At 40.9% G+C, this 22,129-nt stretch overlaps 1 protein-coding gene across 1 annotated transcript in view; it reads left to right on the top strand.

The window, feature by feature from the left end:
• TMEM130 (transmembrane protein 130) overlaps positions 1-11,571 on the top strand; it is a 528,437-nt gene extending 516,866 nt beyond the window's left edge. The window contains exon 8 of the mRNA XM_044089698.1: positions 10,638-11,571. Coding sequence (XP_043945633.1) covers positions 10,638-10,811 — 174 coding nt within the window. The 3' untranslated portion in view covers positions 10,812-11,571. The remainder of the gene's footprint in view (positions 1-10,637) is intronic.
• The last annotated feature ends 10,558 nt before the right edge of the window (positions 11,572-22,129 follow it).

Genomic DNA, 22,129 nt, shown 5'->3' on the forward strand with positions numbered 1-22,129 from the left:
ACTGAATGCAAAGAAATGCATCTTCATTCCATTCTGCACAAACAGTGTCCCTTCACACTATCAAGTCAACAATACTCTAAGTACCCATGAAGTGGTAATGGATCTGGGATCACAGGTTTACCGTGACCATAACTTTGACCATCGTTATGTCTGCTGTTGTAAGGAAAACTTTCCACATAGCTCACTTGATTAGTAAAGGCATTGCCTTGATAGCAAAAAAAGTTATAGTCCCCCTATACTTGGCACTTGGTATTCTCTTAGTGATAGAACCATTTTGGTTACCCAAACTCCTGGGTAAGAACACCTGAAGTGCATTCAGGAGCTATTAACTAGGAGTGAGACTTAGTGCTCATTAATCACAACCAGCAATGAAATTAAGTACACCTGGGAAGGTCTAGGCCAATTTGTTAAACACAATACAGTTGTTCAAGACATGTAGTCATATCAGAACACGTCTTCAGATGTCATACCTGAAAATGGACCGAATAACAGAGTACAAACACAGAGTCAGTACTTTTTGTGAGGGAGGTACATATTCCCCATTAAAGGGTTGCATACCCTGCACCCCTAAATATTCTAATTAACTCCAAGGTCATTGCATAATGGGAAAAAAAGAAATATATTTTATTTCAGTTATCATTTTCATGTTAGCAAATATTTTGTGCTATGCTAAAGTCTTACTGGCACATAGATCAAATTAACATATCACATCTCCCTTAAACATGGCCAGTATAGCACAAGTTGCAGAACATATTACTTCTATATAGTTCTAACATTATTGGTCATGAAATGGAGTAAAATATATTAAAAACACTTGTTTCTCATAGTTTCACTTGACTGCTTGTGCATTACATTTGTTAGAATATTTCAGCTGCTGCATATAGGAGTGGGAGACAGTGCTTGTAGTTGCGGGACCTCAGCTGAAGTGCAGGGGTGAACCATTAGGTAGCTGAGAACCTCTTTTTAGATGAGGGAGCCTCCCATACCTCTGTAGAAGGCAGTATCCCCCTATACTCCCTCAAGTAAAACTACTTTCAAGACTGCCAAGTGTTTAGGGGAGAGGTTATAATTTAATTTGTGATGAGCCCTTTTGGTCCACAAGGCTTAATCATTTGCCTTAAAACTCATACTTTTGGGTCTAGCTTGAGGTGTATTTTACAAAGCTCCACCATCTTCATCTCTTAGGGAGAAATGAGAAATAATAACTCTGAGAAAGTCTGTGTGACGGTGTTGTAAATATAGGTGAGGTGGGGGATAGCTTAACACTGGAGAGAAGCAAAACAACCACAAACAATATAAAACATATTGCTCCATGACCTAGGATACTGAAAACAAACAAAAACAAACCATTGGCTGAATGAATTTCCATGTGTGTGTGTTACCCTTGTTACAAGTCCTGCTGGAATGCCCATGTCCTAAACTCCCTATTATGAAAATAAAGCAACAACAGAAAATCAAGTGAACCTGACCTACAAGGGGAGAGTTACATGATTTATTTTTAAGTCATAGCTGTCATTTGCAGTCCTACTTACAGCTAGTCTCTACTCACTGTACATTTTAAATGAAAGCACAATGCAGGTTCCTTTGGATAATCTGAAAATAATTAATAAGTAACATATATTAAACAGTTGCCATCTAATACATGGTTTCCTGTCAGCAAATATCTTAAAATCTGATGGTGTGATCACCTTGGACAGTTCTCCATTACCATTCACTTCAGCCTCAGATCCCAGACCCTTGATGTAGATCAGAGTGTGTGATATACCTTTAAGAAGCTTTCCAGTGAGTCAGCACATGCATATAACTACTGAGCACATGCAAGCAAGAGTGCTGTTTTGAGTGAACTCTGATCATGCAAGTATGTAGTCAGTCAGTTAGATAGATAGTTTGCTTAAGTTTAATGTTCCTGCCATTCATCTTGATGTATTTGTATACAATAAACTACTTAAACGAACATCCAAGCCTCAATGTCTTCTTAATGCACATAAGAAGAGCAACAATTGGATCCGACGGTTAGAAGCTGATGTACAGCATTTGTTCTAAAACCAGTTTCCCCTGGCTGTACCATCCCAACTGTTCAAATGCCATCCAAACATTTCAGGCTTGCTTCCTCAGCTTCATCCAGATCCTCTGGAAGCTTGACAGAGGCCAATATGGACAGGGGGATGCGGAAATTTCTCAGGGTTTAGATCCAGATGTGCGACTTGCCAACTCTGTCCCCTATTGGATCCATGAGTGCACCTGCCCAGCCTATTTAGTGTCCTTCTCCAATCCGACCAGTATTCTTGGAGTCCCAGGATCCAAGATACCTGAGATAGTCAGCTTCAGATGTGAGAAAGTCTCCTTCGTTACTCCACTCTTTTTTCTGACCAGCCCTGCCTCAATATTGTCAGATCAGTGCGGATCTTGGATCCGGAAAGTTAGCGCCAGATACTGGAGTTAGGTTCAGCTCCAATGTTGTCGGATTCATCCCTTCCTGTTGGTGCTTTGGCTCTCGACAGCTCGGGTCCGATTCTCTCTGGAGGGTGCGGATCCAGGTTTGAGCCCGATCTATCATCCTTGGCTACCTTGGCTCTGAGGAGGGAGGGAGAGGATTCCCCGGGTCCATCAGTCTTCCAGATGGTAGAAAGAGCCTTCTGTTTGCATAGAGATCCATTCTCTCACATCTCGGATCCTACATCTCGCCCCCTCATCGGGTCTGAGTGCTGAGCCCATCATTCCTCCTCCTCTAGGTCAATCTACCCTGGGAAGCTTCCGTTTTCATTCCCTAGAGGGTTTTACCCGTTTTTTCCAACACCTCCCCCAAACACCCCATGAAGGAAATACCCAAGAAGAAGACTTACAAGAGGAGACACATACACTCCCTGATGGAGTCTGTCACTGAAGACACCGACTTCAGTGAGGGAGAAGGATCCCCTCAATCTCCACCTGATGATGTCTCCTTTGGAGACATCCTGGATATCCCTAAACAGAAGAGTGGCTGGACTTCCCAACTTCCTTCTTCTGAGGTGTAGATCATTGAGTGTATTACTCTTGTTCAGCCACTATAGCTAGATAGCACGTGTATATAAGTACTGAGCATGTGCAAGAACAGTGCCATTTTGTACAGTCAGCCAGAGTGAATGCGGTTATGAATGATGCAGTCATGAATGGAGATGCATATGCAAATGTGTCTGAAGTAATGAGAGAATCAGTTAGCTTAAATATATGTTCCAGTTACAGTTCTTAATATGTTTATGTACAGTAAATATCTCTTGAACTCATGCACCACTTCATTGTCTCTTTTGAATGCATGAGACAAGTGACATGGTGCCAGAATGGGATCCAGAGTTGAAGCAGCACACAAGCCATGAGGCACCCAATTAGAAGTGGAGGAATTTACCGGAGTGAACTCGTAAATAGGTCAGTGGTTATTCAAAGGTACTTAAATTGGTTTAAATGAGTTTTCAGTCACCAGACATTTGGTGAAGCATTCAAAATGTTCGAAATAATTACCAAGAAAAACTAAATGTCTGAAATTGTGACATACTGATAAAAGTATTCAAAAGAATACAAAAGTGTTCAAAATACTTTCTGAAATTTTGAAATGCATGAAAGAGCTAAAACGACCACGTCTTCACAATGTACTACTTTTTCATATTCAAAATTTCTGAAGTATCTGGAATTTTCGTAGTGTTTGTGGTGTCAAATTGAAGCCTTTTCAAAGTGATTGCTGTTCATTCGATCGTAATTACAAGTACCTGGCCTACGCTTATATTTGAATGTATTTTGTTGTTATGGCAGAGGGATTTCGCAGACCTGAACCACTGGTGTTTGATAATAATATTGCTGAGAACTGGCGAGTGTTTAAGCAAGGATATGATATTTTCATACAGGCTTTTTCTGATAAAGACGCATATACAGAAACATTTGTACTTCTTAACTTAGCAGGCTCAGACAGAAACCCTTGAGAGGGAATGCTCATTTGTGTAGGCACCTGCTGTGTATGCAGGGGAGCGGGAGAACCACCATGTTGTGATACAGTCTGAAACGCGGGAAGACCCTGAGTGCTTAAATGTAAGTTTAGAGAAATATGTAACCCTCAAACAAATATTACAATGGAAGGGCAAACATTTTACACAAGAAATCAAAAGCCTGGTGAAACTATAGCAGCATATATTACTGACTTGAGAAATAAAGCAAAACGTGCAGATTTGGTGATTTGCAAGATGAGTTGATATAAAGGACAGACTTGTGTCTGGTGTTAATGATGCAGTGAAAAAGATTTTGCTTCAAGATAGTGATTTAATGTTGAGCAAAGCCACAGAGGTTTGACAAATATGAGTTTACAGAAAATCACACAAATTTGCTTACGAATGAGAAAAATGTGCTTGCAGTAACTAACAGTGCAAATGTTGATAGTATGCAACATAAGAATGGGTGCAAACAGAGATGTAAACCAAAGGGTATGGCAGCTTCTAACTCTAACCATAAACAGAAAGCGGCCACAACAAGCAACCTTATTGTTAACTGTCATAACTGTGGAGGCAACCATGAACCTAAACAAGAAAAGTGCCTACCTTTTGGTCAACAACGTCACTAATGTAAAAAGTGAAATAATTTCAAAAGGCTTTGCAAGTCTAAAGTGACGCATATTTTTATTAAAAGAGAGCATCCAAAGAAGCAAGTAGATAGATAAAAAGCCATGAGCAAACTTTTAATGTTGTTGGTGTCTCTGTGATTAATGCAGTAGATTATCAGTTGGTAGCAAAGACTGAACTGTTTTGCACTGTTCAGATTAATGGGAAACCTGTACTTATCTTAAATAATCCTGATGTATTCTCCCCGAAGATCCTATTGAGAAGAATTCCCCAGAGATTGTTCATGTTGCTAAGCCCAGTCAAAGGTTTTATGTAACCAGATCGGGTAGAATTTCCAGATCTAATCCAAGATACACAGCAACTTGGACTTGGGTTCTGATTTGTTGTTAATGCTGAAATGTTATCTAGCATGTAGATTGTCTTGTTCTCCTCTTGCATGTCAAACAAATCAAAGAGGGAGGATGTAGATCATTGAGTGTCTTGTTCCTATTCAGCCACTGTAGCTACAGAGTGTGTGCATGTAAGTACTGAACACGTGCAAGAACAGTGCCATTTTGTACAGTCAGCCAGAATGAATGCAGTCATGAATGGAGATGCATGTGTTTGAAGTAATGATTGAATCATTTAACTTAAATTTATGTTCCAGTTACAGTTCCTGACATGTTTAGGTACAGTACATATCTTGAACTTATACACCGCTTCATCATCTTTTTTGAATGCATGAGACAAGCAACAAGAGGAGTTGGTGTTTCTGGAGGCTTTCAGGGCGGATCCATCTACATCTTGTGTGACCCCTCCCCCTGGCAGAGGAACTTACTGACCTAGTTTTCCACTGGGCTAGGAAGGACTCTGGGCACTGTCGAGCCCATCCCTAAATGCCCGGATAAATTTCTAGTTCTCCCAACAGACAGAGTAAAGTTGTCCCTGTAGATGCCATAGTTGTGGTGGCAGCCACTAAAAAAGAGCTAGCTGAGCAGAGCTCCTCCATCCATCTACTGAACAGGGAGTCCAGAGTGATGGATAGATTTAAAAAGCGTTATCTATTCCTCAGCCATGTTTGCACTGAGTTTGTTAATTTACTTGGCACATTTTACCTGCTTAGAGAGTTTTGATAAAGGAGATCTCAAACTTTTTCACTGAGTCCATGTCTGGGAATGGGCTCAAGAATGTTTGTCCTCAACTGGCCACTCTTTCATCCTTTGCCAATTCATCAATTGAGGCTGATCTCCCATACAGTCGAGGGTGCCTCATGAGCAGCCAGCTCAGGCATAGCCATTATGAGACATGGATGGATGAGGCTACGTGACATATTTTGTTAATGTCCCCTTTGATGGCTCCTCTTTGGGCCATCAATGAAAGATACACTTATACACAGTGAGCAGGAAGGAAAGACTCTGTCTGCTGTTGGAATCAAATTTTCTACCCCTCGGCGAGCATTCTCTAGAAACCAGCGAGGTGGTAAGAAAATGTGGTTCCTGAAATCTCAGGGACCTTTTCAAGACCTCCGTGGGGACACTTCATTCAGAGGCAGAGGAGGAGGTTTCAGTGGTATACATCGCCTCAGAGGCAGAGGTGTCCGCAGAACCAGGGCTTTAGAGGCTCCTTCTCTGATAGGCTCTATCAGCTCTCCTGAAGCACTGCCTGACTATCCATCTCTAGAGGCAGAGGGTCATGCTTTCCTGCACCTGGATGCCTGGACACCTGAACAAATCGTACAAACAACTCATGGGTGCTAAGTGTAATATCCAGGGGTTACTACATTCCCTGTTCCCTTCCACCTCCTGTGTTAGAAAAATATGTATTAGTAATATGCATGCTTAGTGCATCGAGGTTTAAAAGGGTTAATACATTTATTCTGTTCACACTGCATGAATCTGCACAGCTATTAGAAACTTAACAAGAAGCATTCTATTTTCTGCTAATGTCAGCAAATAACAAGACGTGTTTCATTTCCACTAGTGTCATGAGACTTAACAAAGAGTTATTGATTTTCTGCTTATGCCATGAGAAAGTACACAGCTGTTAGAAGCTTTGATAAGGAGCACAATGGATGCTTGAAAGTATAAACCATAGTCAACATTACTTGTACCTAAGCTAGACATGTACCTTGAATCTAGGCAAAATGTAACACATATATTAGAACTGCACAACTGAAGAATTGAAAGTTTGTGGTGGGCTTTAATAAGCCCCAAGGCCAGGTTGTTTTTCGCAAATGTTTTGTAAATTGGCAGTTATTCTCGACTAGTCAGCAATTAGTCTAGTAACATTTTCTGTAGAACAATACAGAAAGCTGTGTCTGACTACATCAGCAGTAGAAGTAACATTTCTGTGTAACATGGAAAGAACTGTATAAAAATGCCATACTAATTATTAATGTCCAGACAAACCGTTCTGCTAGCATGCTTTGTCTCCTTGCTGCAAGTTAATAAAGGGTGCCTTACTTGAACCTTACGTGAATTGGTCTTTGAAGTTTTTTCCTTTGACAGATTGGTCCTTCGGACTGGAACCCTCTCTTCACCTCGGATCAGACGGGCCAGGTGGTTGAAACCATACGGGGAAGAAACCAAATTGGTTCTTCTTATTTGAAAAGCCCTCCGACTGAATTGTCGTTCAAAAGAGGCCAGCCACTTTCTGATCTGCAACTGAAGGACGGGTCTCCGTGAATCAGGTGATCAATCACGTAGGCTCAGGTAAGGTGAATCTACTTTTTCCTGTTTTAGATCAGGGACTTGCTTCATATCTCCAACTCTCTAGGCATTATGATAAATCTTGCCAAATCAAAGCTGACTCCTGTTCAGAATCTCAAATGTATAGGAAGTCAACTGGATACAATGACTCAAGTGGTCGGTTTACCCCTTCATCATATCACATCCTTGAGAAATCAGGTGTGGGAGTTATTGTCTCATCTGTCCCCTCCAGCCAAGTTAGTGTTGCAAGCACTTGGGTCAATGTCAGCTGCCATAATTCTAGTTCCTTTGGCAAGATTCTTCATGTGAATTCTCCAGTGGACTTTGGATACAGTGGTCTGTTCTTTACCAGCCTGTATCTGTTCCCATCAAACTCACTCCAGTTTGCAAACGTCATGTCCACTGGTGGACCCAATCAGACAACCTGTTTTTGGGCAGGCCTTTTTCTCTTTCTTCTCCAGTACTCACAGTGACCGCGGATGCTTTCCAACTGGGGCGGGGGGAGCATTTCAAGGGAAAGATGGTTCAAGGCATGTGGTCCTCCTCGGAGACCAAGTTGCATATCAGTGTCCTGCAGATGAGAGCAGTCCTCCTAATGTTGCTAGCCTTTCAGGACATTCTGCCTCTAGGGACTATTGAGATACACACCGACAACATGTCAGTAGTCTGGTATATGAACAAATAATGAGGAACGTGTACCTACCCATTGTGTAGAGAGGCCATGAAGGTGTGGGAATGGGTGATCTCTTCAGACAGCTTTCTAATTGCAATCCACATACCGGGGAAAACCAATGCACCTGCAGACAGATTCAGCAGGTCCATTCTGGTTCCTCACAAGTGGTCCCTCAATTATACAGTAGCGAACATGATTTTCAGCTGCTGAGGCCAGCCTTGCTGTGACCTATTTGCTTCTCCCCTCAACAACAAGTGCAGTAAGTACTTCACAGGGGAGTCACCATGGGATGCTTTGATTCACAATTGGCCCCTGGATCTCCTCTGTGCCTAACTTCCTCTTCCTCTGATCCCAAAGTTCTTTCAGAAGGCAAACAGGCTGAAGAGCTCAGTCATCCTCATTGCCCACTTCTGGCCTTGACAGGTATGGTTCCCCTTCCTTTGGCCTCACTTGATATACTGGAAACCACTCAGGATCGTCTATCTCACCCATCAGGAATTCAACATCCCAATCTCCATGCCCTCAATTTGACTGCATGGTTTCTCCACTTCCAGTGATAGTAAGGTGGTCCAGGCTGGCTTCCCCAGTTCTTGACATTATCTTAGGCTCCCATAAGGCCTCTACCAAAAATATCTACAGAAGCAAATGGAAAAGATTCTCTATACTGGCTTCCAAAGAGAATACTGACCCTTTCTCATTTCCTACTTTAGCCATCCTTCTGTTTCTTTCTAAACTGTTAAGGAAAGGGCTAGTGTTTGTACCATTAAACTTCAGTTAACAGCCATGTCCAACTTCCATGCTCAAAATTAATCCATTTCTCTGTCAACTTCCAGATTATGTAAAGCATTCATGAAGGGAATTTTTCTCCTTAGACCTAAAATTAAGGATCACACTCCTCCTTGGGATCTCATGGTGGTCCTCCAGGGATTGACTCAGAAATCCTTTGAACTGGCAAACAGATGTGATATGAAGTTTCTTTCCTGGAAGACAATTCTTTTGGTGGTTATCACTTCAGAAAAAAGAATTCTAAACTTTAGGCCTTATTGGCTAGGCTTCCATACATTATTTTCCATAAAGATACGGTGTCTCTATGAACCAACTCTTCCTTTATGCTAAAGTAGCAACAGAGACTAACATTAATCAGTCTATACAATTGCCAAACTGTACTAATAAGGGCGAATATGTGCCACATCTTGATGTTCATAGGCAACTACATTTCTGTCTTCACAGAACAAGACAGTACAGGAAGTCTTACCAGCTGTTTGTGTCCTTTTCCCCCAACCACTTAGGTCAAACAGTCTTCAAAATTACTCTCACTAAATGGATTGTTGACTGTATTTCCCTGATTTATTCTCTAAAAGGTTTGGAATTGCCTCATCTTCCTAGAGCCCACTCTTCCAGATCTATGGCTACTTCACCTGCATCCCCTCCAAAACTTCAATTGATGATATCTGTGCGGCAGTCACTTGGTCGAAGACATACCTTTGTCACACATTACAAATTGGGTATTGTCTCCAGAAGCAGAGCTTCCTTTGGTTTGTCAGTGCTCTGGCATTTCCCTCCTTGAGGGCCTCCCAAAAGTTACGTAGCTGGGAACTCTGACCCATCAGAGAAAGAATGAAAAGGACAACATCAGATTTAGAAGTTATGTACTTAGCATAACTTGGCATCTGTGTTGTCCATTTTTATTCTTCCTCACCTTCCCTCCCAGCCATCACCCAACCTTGTCACGCCTACAAGGATTTTTGAATGTTTTAGGAATACTAACCTTTCAGGTTTGAGCCTCAACTTTTATGTCTGTCTTCTTGTGTCTATTACACAGTGGGCAGTAAGGCAGCAAACTCAATCTGAGGAGATGGGGATGGAATAGGGCATTATGGGTAGAGGAAAGAGCTCGAGACTTGGATCCTAAATGTTGTGAATGTGGCCGAGTCGGATATGAGGGTCAGATCCATAACCCATTAATGAGGAGCAATGAAAACTGACAACACAGATGCCAAGTTATGATAAGTATATAACTTCTAATTATTTCTGCACCCAGCTGAATAAATTTGGCTTTGTCTCCTACACCCCTAAATGTGTTATAAACACTTCAGAAAACACACTGCACCTCAGGGCAACACTATCTGTGATCTCAATGGTTTTAGTCAATGAGTTTTTGTTTTTTTCCAGCTTCACATGGTGGCTGTCATGGAACCAGTTGATGTACTAACTGCAGCACTTTAATACAGTAAACTCTCAGTTAACCGGCACCCAGTTAACTGTAGTTTCTGGTTGCTTGAGAGTTGCTATTAAAAATAGGCCTGACTAATACTGTACCCTATACTATTTGTTTGTCTTGATCTGGTTTGACTTGATCTCAGGTTGGCGAGAGAGGAAATTTATTTCTATCTTCTTTTTTAAAACTCCTAAACTCTAAAACGTAAGGTATGTTTTTGCGGGGGGGGGGGGGGCTGGCGGGGTGGCAGAAAGTGCAACACATGAAAATATTACTGTATTTATTTGATTTTTTTGCTCGTTGCTTCAGCTCATGTTAACTGAGAGTTTACTGTAGCTAATATTTGTTGGTATTTTTGAACCCGTAAAGAGTGTTTTTCCAGAGATTGGGCTGGGGAGCATTAGACAAGAATAAAAGGTATAGAGGCATGCTGATTTCTCAAGAGTTGTTTCCTAATTGTATATATTTTTGTTCCCTAGGTGGCTGACTTCGACTTTTCCCCCATGGCAGACAAACCAACATTGCTATTGGATTCCGATGTGAATACAGTTAATACATGTTGTCTACATTGTTTCAGGCAGAAGGATGGTCTTGAAGAGGAACAGCCCCTTTTATGGCCACGCACCAGAGCAGTGCGTCAGTATACAGTGTGATGCAGTAAATAATGCGACTTGGACTGTAATTTTGTCTCTCCAGTAATATAGCTGTTGTGTCTGTGACTTTTCCGTGTCCCTCCTTAATGGCAGGGAATGGCATGACAGACCTCCAGCAATATAGTTTCTAGACTGCAGTTGGCTCATTTGTTCTTCAGAACTAAGGAAAATTTTAAGCCATCATAATGAATTCTAGTTAAGAGAGTTGCTGTCTGCGTGGTGGTAAAGCATTTCCCTGTGATGGTGAAGGGTGGTTACCTTAAGTAATCTCATCAAACAGCAAGGAGTAAGTTTGGTCGTGTTGTTCTTGGACTGTATCACTGATTATTTTTCTAGAGCTTTCCTTCAGACTTAGCAGTTTGTTAACTATGTCTAGTACAACATTAGGAACCACTGCTGATGTGAGTTTCATGTATGCCATGTGACTTTTAGTTAAACTTTGTACAGATAAAGGTATTATTGTCTATTGGTATAATTATGTAAAAAAATAACAGAATTGCAGGTTCAAGAACTTAAAACCTGCTGTGATGATTTCTATAGACTGTTTCAGACTGTGTATTTTTGAAAGCCATATGTATCACAGTTTAATTTCTGTAAAGCGGTATCCATGCACTCTAATTTTATTTATATTTGTAAAAGAACTTGCAGATGCTGAATTTAGCAGATGTTCCCTTTAAAGTATTACAGAAGCTTTGACCACAGTACAGACTGAAAACAAAAAAAAAAACTTTAGCCAAGTAAAGCTCTGATATTTTTGTTACACCTTCTAAAATGGATCCGTATGAGAGCTTTCCTTTTAACATTGGACAATTCTGTTATGAAGAAGAAGTAACTGGAGTCTTTTTACAGTAAGTGGCAGAAGAGATGCCCTGACAGCAGTGTGAGTGTCTGTGTTAGATTTCATTCTACAAAGGGGCATTCTTTTTAAAATAATGTCACAGTGCTAAGAAAGAGGCGTACGTGACTTCTGTATGTGTATATGGGTTCTTTCTTAAGCTGTGTAGCAGTATAGGGCTTTTGGCAAATGCCAGAGTAGATCACTGGGATATAAAAGGTGCTGTGTTTTAGAGGATATTGCTGATTTGTCTGCTTTTCCGCATATAGGTAAGTTTTGTTATCACCTTATGTAATTCAGGGTCTGGGGAGCTGGAGGGTGTCCTGGTAAGCAAAAGATAAAAATAAGCCAGTGAGTTGTGGATGGGATGACAGCCCATTGCATCTCTCACACACACACACACACACACACACACACACACACACACACACACACACACACACTTTAGAATTTTATAAATCCACCTACTGCATGTTTTTGGGATATGGAAGAAAACTGAAGAACTGAAGATTGCGGAAAAATAGACAAACTGAAGGTGAAAACTGCGCACAGAAGGCACCTCCAGCCTGGATCCTGTCCCGAGAGCCAAGTACTGTCAGGCAGCAGTGCATATCACTGCATCACTGAGACACCTTACATACAGTCCATGTAACCACATTTTTATATCCATAGAACATACTAACCATCACAAAGTAGAAAAAGAGACATACACCAACATTTTTAGGGTCTTGAGCATGGCATCAGTGCATCACTTAAATCATGAAACTTTCTTTTCAGTTTAATCTCTGTTTTCCATTTATCTTCTATCCATACTATGTGATCCTTTAAGATGAAGTTCATAGGTTCATAGGTAGGTATTAGGCTGTCTGCCCAAGGGCATTTCTAAGCCTAGCCAGAGTGTGTCAGCTTTCGCCGCCCCATTGATTAATTAACTGAGTCTCTGTCAAGAAGAGCCAATGAAGTGATCCCAGGGGTGTATTTTCTGTTACCCAACCACTTGTCAAGGTTTCTCTTGAAGAGGGTTAGTGAGGGGCTCTGCCTAATGTAGTTAGGAATTTTTTTCCAAAGCATGGGGAGTCTCTGTGACAGCAGTCTATCCCTCCAGCATGTTTTATTCATTGTTGTGGCGATGTTTAGCTCACTAGAGCGAGCGGCTCGCAGTGACGTGGATTTCTTTAGGTGGAGCATGTCCATCATTTCTGAGTTGGACATGGCTTTGTAAGTCAGGCAGAGATCACCTCTGAGTAAGCGATATGCGACTGAATACAGCTGGAGTTTTTCAGTCGGGTTGCATAGGACATATGTTTGAAGCCAGTAATCCTCTTGGTGAGGTACTTTGTGGTCTTTCCAGCTGTTGGAAGTGTCTTGAGAGGTACATCCCAAATGGGGCATTGTACTCTATGATGGGTCTGATGAGTGACGAGTAGAGGGGCACTGTAACCTCTTTATTTCTAGATGCGAACTCTTTAGTAATTAGATGGGCTACATAGAAAGATTTCCTAACTAATTTGGCAATATGGTTGTCAGAGGAGAGATTAATATCTACCTGGGTCCCCAAATCTCTTATTACCTCTTCTGTATTAAGGGGGCTGCCACCTATGTGGTAATTCATAGGTGTTTTGTTTTTCCCAAATGGGATGACTATGCATTTTCTGGCATTTAGCTTGAGACCATGACTTTGACACCAGGTGTCCGTCTCAGTAAGACCCTTTTGGAGAATGTCTATGTCAGCCGGAGAGTCAATTATGGCTCCCAGTTTGCAGTCATCGGCAAACTTGGTTAGCTATAGTCCTCCTGTGTTTGCCTGTACTTCTGAGAAGTATATGCCAAACAGTAGGGGTCCCAGGACCGAGCCGTGTGGGACACCACTTGTGACTGGTTTAGAGTCGGACCTGGAGCCCACTATTCTTATCTTGTGAGGTCTGTCTGTAAGCCAGTTGGCAACCCATCTCGTGACGTAGAGGTTTATGTTCAGGCTGGTGAGTTTATCTATAATTCCCGAGTGGGTAATGGTGTCAAAAGCCTTGGCAACTCCTAGCATTGAGTAGCATAACCCTCATTTTTTTATTTGTGCTGTTTATGGAGGTGGGGTTGACTTTTGAGCCTTACCTAAAAAAAGTGCTATGGGGGCAACAAGAGCCTTGGCCAGTGTTCGAAAGCCTAGGGGTGACAGATGCAAGCTGTCTGTTGCGAAGCAACGAGGCTTGTCGAGCATGTCGTCCCAGGCTGACAGACACTGGATCCTCTTTGAATGACACCAGAAGCTTAGCCAATTGTTGAAATTTATATTTTTTTCTTTATACAATTGATATTTTTTTCTTTATACTGCGTTATCATTCTTGGTGAGGACAGGATGCTACTCAGGGTCAGGGTCATACCTGCCTGGGCTACATGATCAGAGAGCTCTTCCATATCTCTTTTCATGTAGTCCAGGGTGGTACGTCTCAGGTCATTCACACCAACATGAACAATGACAGAGTCATATTTGTACTTGTTCTGGAGTGACCTGAGTGCTTGTGTTATGTGGCGGATTCTGGATCCCGACAGGCAGCTAACAGTAACCTTCTCCTTGTCCAGACTAGTGAGTGGGACGTCAGTGTGCCTGACTATAGAGTCACCTATTACTAGTGTGTTAGGTATGTTATTTCACCTTAAGGGCTGTGATTGTGCGGCACACTGATTTTGTGTTTTATGTGTTGTCTGGTTTGTGACGGGAGGTGCAGGTTTTTTGGGTGTCTGCTTTGGAGGTCTGTGATGCTTTTGAAGGTTTTTATTTAGAGCCTCCGAGTATGATTTTGTGTATTTATGTGTATTTTTTGCCAGTGCTGGTTTAGTATGTCTGTGTGAGGCTGGAGGTGTGGTGCAGGTGTTAACCTTCTCCTCATGACTGCCTGTTCCAGTCTTGGGTGGAGAGAGCTTAGCCTCCAGTTTAGCTGTATAATTGCATCTCTCGCATATGTTAATGTTTTGTGGTAGGAGGAGAGGGTTGTCTGTGTACATGAGGCAGTTGTAACATTGCCTCAGGATAACCAGGTTCACCAGCTGAACTGGAGAGTATACCTGAAATTGCCCTTTGGTCATGCCTGAATAGTAGGGTGAGCTGCTTAGTCACTTGGTTGGTGAGGGGTGAATAATGAGCCTTGCCCTGCTAGGCAATCAAATGTCGGGGTATATTAGCGCTTGCTATTAGGTCTGAGCAAGTGCTGGACTGTAGGATGCTTTTTAGTGCTTAGGTTGAGAGTTAGACTACTTTCATGGGAAAAACTGAAGAGGAGACTTGGTGGAGCCGGGATAAATTTAACCCTTGCTAACCGGCGCTGCCCAGACGTGCAAATCCGTGCAAACACGATTTTTACAGCAGGGAAATGAAAGAGATAGAAATTAGCCCAAAATGGCCTGTAAACTACTAACTTCTGGGCTGCTCAAAGCTCCCTCTCTTACAGGTGAACAGAGAAACCTCCCTCTATCCAAGTAAGGTATGGGCAACTCAGAAAATTGTAACATTCAGCACTAGCCTGAAAACTGGACTGTACTAGCTTAGAAAGGTAGGAAACAAGGAAAAATTTTTTTTTTGAAAAGATAAGGCAAAAACAGTAAAAAAATACACTTAAAGCAGCTTTAAACGACTACAAACAGTAAAAAATACACTTAAAACAGCTTTAAATGACTACAAACAGTAAAAAATACACTTAAAACAGCTTTAGATGACTACAAGCAATCAGAAAAGGGTTTTAAACAAATTACCCAATTAACCAGTAAAGAAATCTCAAAACTGAGCCCTGTTCCTGTTCGGATAAAACAATTTCTTTCTAGATGCCTGCATCTAAGAGAAATGGGAAGAAATTGGAATATCATTTTCCCAGAATCAGGAAATAATTCCAGCATGGAAGATTTTGAAAAGTGAACTCTTTTGATCTACACAGAAAAGAACAGAAGTACTGAGACCATTTCATTCATTGTGTGGTTCCAAGCATACCTAGTGATGTTAATTAATTTTGCTTCTGTTCATTTCTGCTGTTTGAAAAAATATATTTTGTTTGCAATTAGTGAAAGTGGATATATGCTGTGTTATTGTAAGGACTACTGTAAATAAAATAGCATTGCAATTGACACACTGTAATGGAGTGTATTTTTTATGTGCATTTCATATCCTTTCCCATCTCTCAGATTTTCAGGTAAAGAACAGTTTCATACTGTCATACCTCTCAATCACTCCACATCTGGCTGGGTGCTCTGATTGTAAATAGTAAAATCTGTGCTCGCTTTGCTGCTCCAGTTTGAGGTGACACAGATCTGAATTTCTTCCCTTTCTTTGACTTGATAATAGAGCCAGTGAAGGAGACTTCTTGGAGCTTGCCACAGTCATAATGTACCAGAATTGGACATGCATGCTGTCTAGCACTAATGCAGTCTTTTTTAAAAAAAAACAATACCGCTTAGTGCTGAAAATGTTACAGTGATAAGCGTGGATCTGTCTGTTGAACTGGTAAGTAACTAACTTAACCAATGCAGTCATTTTTAAAAAACCCAATACCACTTAGTGCTGAAAATGTTACAGTGATAAGCGTGGATCTGACTATTGAACTGGTAAGTAATTAACTTATTTGACGTGTGTGTGTGTGTGTGTGTGTGTGTGTGTGTGTGTGTGTGTGTGCGTGTGTGTATGTGAGAGAGAAAGACAGTGTGAGTGAATGAGTGTGTATGTGTCTGTGTGTGTGTGCTCAGGCAGAGGGCATTGCTCTGCTCCTCAAATGTCTGTGATTTTTGCAGAATGTCCCTGATTTTACATCCTCTTTTTACTTTGTGCCTCATAAAATTTATCTTTAACTGGTAAATCACTGAAGATTACATTCACTCAATAATGCTCCCTATTGTTCAGGAAATGCACCTACCTGCAAAACCTGTCAACTTTTTACATAAAATACAGCTGTCTGGCAGTTATCAAACAGGATCTGACAGGTCTTAATGAACTGCTTCCTTCTTTTTTCTTTCAGCTTTTCCCAGTTAGGGGTCACCACAACAGATCACCTGTAAAATCATGATTGGCAGTGGAGTTTTATGGTGTCAAGTTGCCAGCCTGGCACTCAACCTTCCCCAGAAGGCACACGCACACACGGCACCTATTTAGTGTCCAATCCACTTACAGCATGTCTTTGGGATGTGGAAGGAAACCAGAGCACCCGGAGGAAACCCATGCGACCACAGGGGAGGACATGCAGACTCCACATAGAAAGCACCCCAGCTGAGGATCAAACCAGAGAGCCTCTTGCTGTGAGGTAGCAATGCTAACCGCTGCACCACCACAGCCACCCAGTGAACTGCTCTTCCTATTGTCAAGAATATAAAGTGTGGTCCCTTTCCCCTTCATTTGCCTCCTGTGTGACACTGAGCAAGTCACATAACTTCTCCAGGGCCCCTTTTCTGGGCATTTGTCCCGTTTATTTTTTGGCTGTCTGCAGAATTCTTGATCAAAGAAGATGAGAAATGTGTTGGTCTGTTCCTGGTAAAAGTATGTTTTATTTATAAATTGTTATGCATTGCAGCAGCTAAATAATTATAGGTATGTGAGTTTCAGACTTCATATCTTTCATTAAAATGCTTTCTAATGTAATGCTTGTTATTCTAAAAGCCTTCTAAATATATACGTGCAGTATTTAAATCCTATTCCTGATTTTTGGGTCTTTGTGTCTGGTTCTTGAGCTAAGAAGTTGAGAGGCAGTGTGGGTTTCACTGAATGGTTTTGATACCAGCAAGCGAAAGTACATTTCTGGGCCACTTTGTATGTACATATTTATTTATTTAATCTGAAGCAGACATCTGAAGTATATGCCATCACACAAGAGGCTATAATTAATGGTTTCATCTGTGTGTGTGTGTATTGTGTATTGTGTGCTTGCGCTCTCAACTGTTTTGGTCTGTTTCTTGTAAAATTTGTGGTTTTCTGTTGTGGATTACAGTCACTATATATCTTTCAGAAAATGCTTGCTAATCCAAATTATTTCACAGTAGCAACCTTCTAAGTATATAAGAGCAATATTTAAAGTCTGTCTGTGATTTTGGGCCTTTGTAAGTGATTCTTGGGCTAAGAGGTTGGGAGACCATGGGTGGGTTCTCTTCATGTTGCTCTGTAAGGCTCTGACAACAACAAGCTGAAATACATTTGTCGGTCACAATCAAATATCTGAAGTTTACATGGGCATACAAGTGGTTGTAATTCATGGTCGTATCTGTGTGTCTGTGTGTGTGTGTGTGTGTGTGTGTGTGTGTGTGTGTGTGTGTGTGTGTGTGTGTGTGTATCCGCATGTTTATACTTTTGCAAAAGCTCTGTAATATTATATTAAGTAGGAAGGACATAGGGCTGTGGAAAAATGCAATGCATTTTATATAAAATATTTAAGAATTTATAAGGCATTATTTTAGTCAGGTGACAACACAGAATTGGAATGTTGCTCTAACTGAAACTGCTTATCACAGAGAACTAGAATGAGCAAAAAGATTTATTTTCATAGGAACCAAAGAATTGCATTTTATATGGCCAAGATGATCAAGAAAATTTTAGGCTAAGAGAAAGTAATGGGGGTATCCTGAGTGAAACACCAGCACTTGTAATGTCTTTAGTTGACTCTAGAACAGAAGTAGCTGTTAAAAAAGGGATAATTAGTAGGGCGCATAAAATATTACATGTTAACTATCGGAATGAATCTCAGGAGGATAGAAAGGACTGGGAAGAGAGACTGGATAAACAATTCATGAAGGAACAATGAGAGGATATATGTATGCCTCCCAAATATGCAAAACGTCTGGAAGATTTAGAATGTTTGCTTGGAAGTGTTTGCATAGGTATTTTTATAACCCAAGGAGTCTCCAAAGAATTTTTCCAGAGGTAGATTGCAAATGTTGGGAAGTGTGATGGAGAATAAAGAGGTAATTGGGAACATATTTTTGGGAGTGTAATGAGTTGTTCCATCTAGCAACAATGCCACTGTGGGCCTCAACTGCACAACAGTAAATCAATACAATTAAAAAGAAAATAAATTAAATTATATTTGCTGCTTTTAGCCATTTTGTCTCTGCATTTTTTATTTTATTTTTTAGTGTAATGAGTTGGCAGACTTTAAACATTCCATACAGACTACTCAGTCAGAAAAACTAGGTGAGTAATTTGGTGTAATTAAGGAAATTATTTTTTTGAGCTGAGATACAGGATGCGAATTGCCTAGATTTAGTAAGGTCTTGCTGAGTTTAATTCTGGTGGCTGCCAAAAACAGAAATTGCTAGAAAATGCAAATCAAAGTCTAAACTAACAGTATTAGAAGTAGTGAATATAGTAGCAGAGAAAAGAACTGGAAGTAGGATCTTTAGAAAAGGGTAGGAGCAAATTACACAGAAAAAATGGGAATTCTGGGAACAATACATGCAGAATAATGTTTTGGAGGAGGAATGAGGTTTAAGGGAAGGCAGGAATTGAATGAGCTATGCAATGTTCAATTGACAATAAGTGTATAGAATATTTTATGTGATGTGTAATGTTTGCAACTGAAAATATGTCAATATGGTTTGTTTTCATTTACATAAATGCATGATTGTTTATGTCATAAGTAATAAGTTATTAAAGATGAAAAAAAAGGAAAAGAAGAATTTAGGCTGAAATTCTCTGGTAGCATAGAATGATAAAATCCTAACCATGGCCCAGTAGGCCTGAGTTTGAATGGGATGCAGGGCAGGGAATGTTTATAGCATATAACAACCCCCCACAGGATGGAAGCAGAGATGGCCAAGCCCCAGGGAGTGCCTTAGGATCCACAACCAGTTCTAGCAATATCAGATTAAGTCCTGGGTGTTGGAATTAAGCTGAAAGACCTGGCGTCAGTTTGGAGGCAGTGGGGGCTAGACTGGTGTAATGATGTCCCCTAATGGGGACCAAAAAAAAAAAAATAGGCTGAATGTGGCTTGATTAGAAATGCTTGGAACTCTGGTTCCTTTCTAGCCTAAGGTGTCATCTGTGTTTTTATTTATTTAACTGCAACATAAATGTGTAGTGAAGGTTCCACAGCCATGTCTTAGACAAATAAAAATATGAAGACTTTACATTAAATTAGCTAACTAAACTAGTTATAGCTGGCATGTATAGCAAGTGAAAAGAACACTTGTGTATCTTTTTACAGTGCAGTATGGATACATTTTCTAGTATATCTATATATATGCACCTGTCAGCTCCACAATGGTTCAAAGTTTATAAAATGTACCTGCCAAGAAGTTAAATTTACATATTTGTGCCCCTGAATTTACACACACATAGATTTTTAGTGCTATGATTTTGGAACCTCAGCTAAGATTTTTGATGCTCCCTTTCAACTATTTGGAATGCTGAGAGGTTGAGAGGTATGTAAACCTTCAAGCTCAAGTACATTTCTGCTTTTGGTAACAGGCCAGTATAAAAGTGTTGCAAAAAAATCAGGACTCATTGGTTTTGAATGATGGAAAATTGCTCTACTGTGTTTACTTCCATTACTAAGCAGAATCAGCACATACAGGAACACATGCAGGCAAACTGACCCAAGTCGTTTGAGGCGGCCATCTTGGCCCTTCTTGAGGAGGTAATTGTAGTTAAAGCACTAAGCCAATGAAAGTTGGGTGGGACCAGAATTCCCACACCAAAGAAACTGATTAGAAAAATTTCCTCACATGGATGTTCCTGAATAAATTAGATTTTTAGTTGTATGTGTTTCTGCTGCTTATGACAATACCTCTGGAAATCAACCTCTCACTGGGTGTGTCCAAATCAGTTAGTACTGATGTTCAGCTGGATGTGCAGTTCCAGTGATTCTATGCAGTGAATTGTATTGGAAGGAACATTGTGAAGGTGCAAACCCATGACATATACAAAGAGGAGTATAATTAGAACACTGCATTCAGAGCTTAGCTAGTGCATTGGTGGCTACCATTTTTAACCGAAGGTATCCAGACTGAGGACCAAACTAAAGCTTAGGTATTTGAAGAACAGAAAGTCTACTGGCTGTCTAGCAGGTTACCCACTTTGGGGGTGGGGACAGGATGCATTTTCTGCCACAGTGCAGGTATGAATGCCATGCAGTGGTACTTGCAACCACCTCACTTAACAGCTGCGTGGAAGGACCAGATCCTGACTCCCAGGCTCTGTTATAGGTAATTTTTTTGTCACGGTCGTAATTTACGTGTCTTCCAGACAGAGCGTCAGGCTGTCATGTCTTCCTTAGCAGCTTGGTTATCTGATGACTTCAGCCCATTCTGCAACCTAGGATGCCAATGTTGTAGTATAATTCAAGTCACTGTACAGTGGGTGGGCTAGTGTACAGTGTGACACTAGTGCATGATAACTAAACACTTGGTGGTCCTTATTGTAGTCCCACTCTAGTTAAAAATGAAATTGCTGTTGCAGTTTTATATGCAGGGGTGTGGCAATATTAGGACCCTGTCAAAAGGGTAGTCAAAGCCTCAGAGGACAAGCAGTGAAAAAGTGTGTATTTCAACTAGGAATCATATCCATGCTCTCTCCCTCTGGATCATTGTTTCATCTGGTCGCTCAAAGTTACTGAAGCAGCTGAGAATTGTTCAAGATAATAGAATATTGTGTGTGTGTGTGTGTGTGTGTGTGTGTGTGTGTGTGTGTGTGTGTGTGTGTGTGTGTGTGTGTGTGTGTGTGTGTGCGTGTGTGTGTGTTTGAGTGTGTGTGTGTGTGTGTGTGTGTGTGTGTGTGTGTGTGTGTCTGTCTTTTCCTGTCACATATGTGATTCACACATACAGACACATGAAAACAGACCACATCTGTCATCACATCACCTGAGCCAAAATCCAAGCGCAAATTTCTACCCCCCCCCCCCCCCACACCACTAAGGGATGCATATAAGATAAGAGGAGATGAAGACTGGCTACAGTACAACAGAAGATGAAGTCTTTGACATGGTTAGTCGGCCATTTCCATATTTGGTTAAGTGCAATAGCAGACAAAGTTCCCTCTGTTGTTGGAAGAAGATGCTAAGGCACTGAATAAGCCATGTTGTTCTTTTATAGGTTCATAGGCAAATACGAGGCTATCAGTCTGCAGATTATTACAAGCCTAGCCAATAACCAGAGGTCTGAATCAAACCCTGTACCTTTTATCTTGAGGTGAAGTCCCTAACCATCTTGCCAACTTTTGTAATTAGCAGGATTCAAACCTGTGTAGAGGAAACCCCACTAGATTTCAAGTCTATTGTCTTAACCACTCGGCCATGATGACTAACCACTTGGTCATGATTTTTAATTATAGTAAATGTTATTAGCCTATAAATTTATTCACATCTGTCTGGCAATCAAACGGTTTAAGACAAAAGGAGCTTTAGTTCTTAAGACAACTGGAATGAGGAAGGATTGCCAGGTGGCTAAATAAATCACAAGAGGAGCGTTCCTTCATTCCTTTATTTATTTTTGTTTACGGGAGTAGAGCACTGATCAGATTTGACCA

Source organism: Protopterus annectens, chromosome 12.part0, assembly GCF_019279795.1.
Source record: "Protopterus annectens isolate FY-2018-M chromosome 12.part0, PAN1.0, whole genome shotgun sequence".
In the NCBI taxonomy this organism is placed as follows: Eukaryota; Metazoa; Chordata; order Ceratodontiformes; family Protopteridae; genus Protopterus; species Protopterus annectens.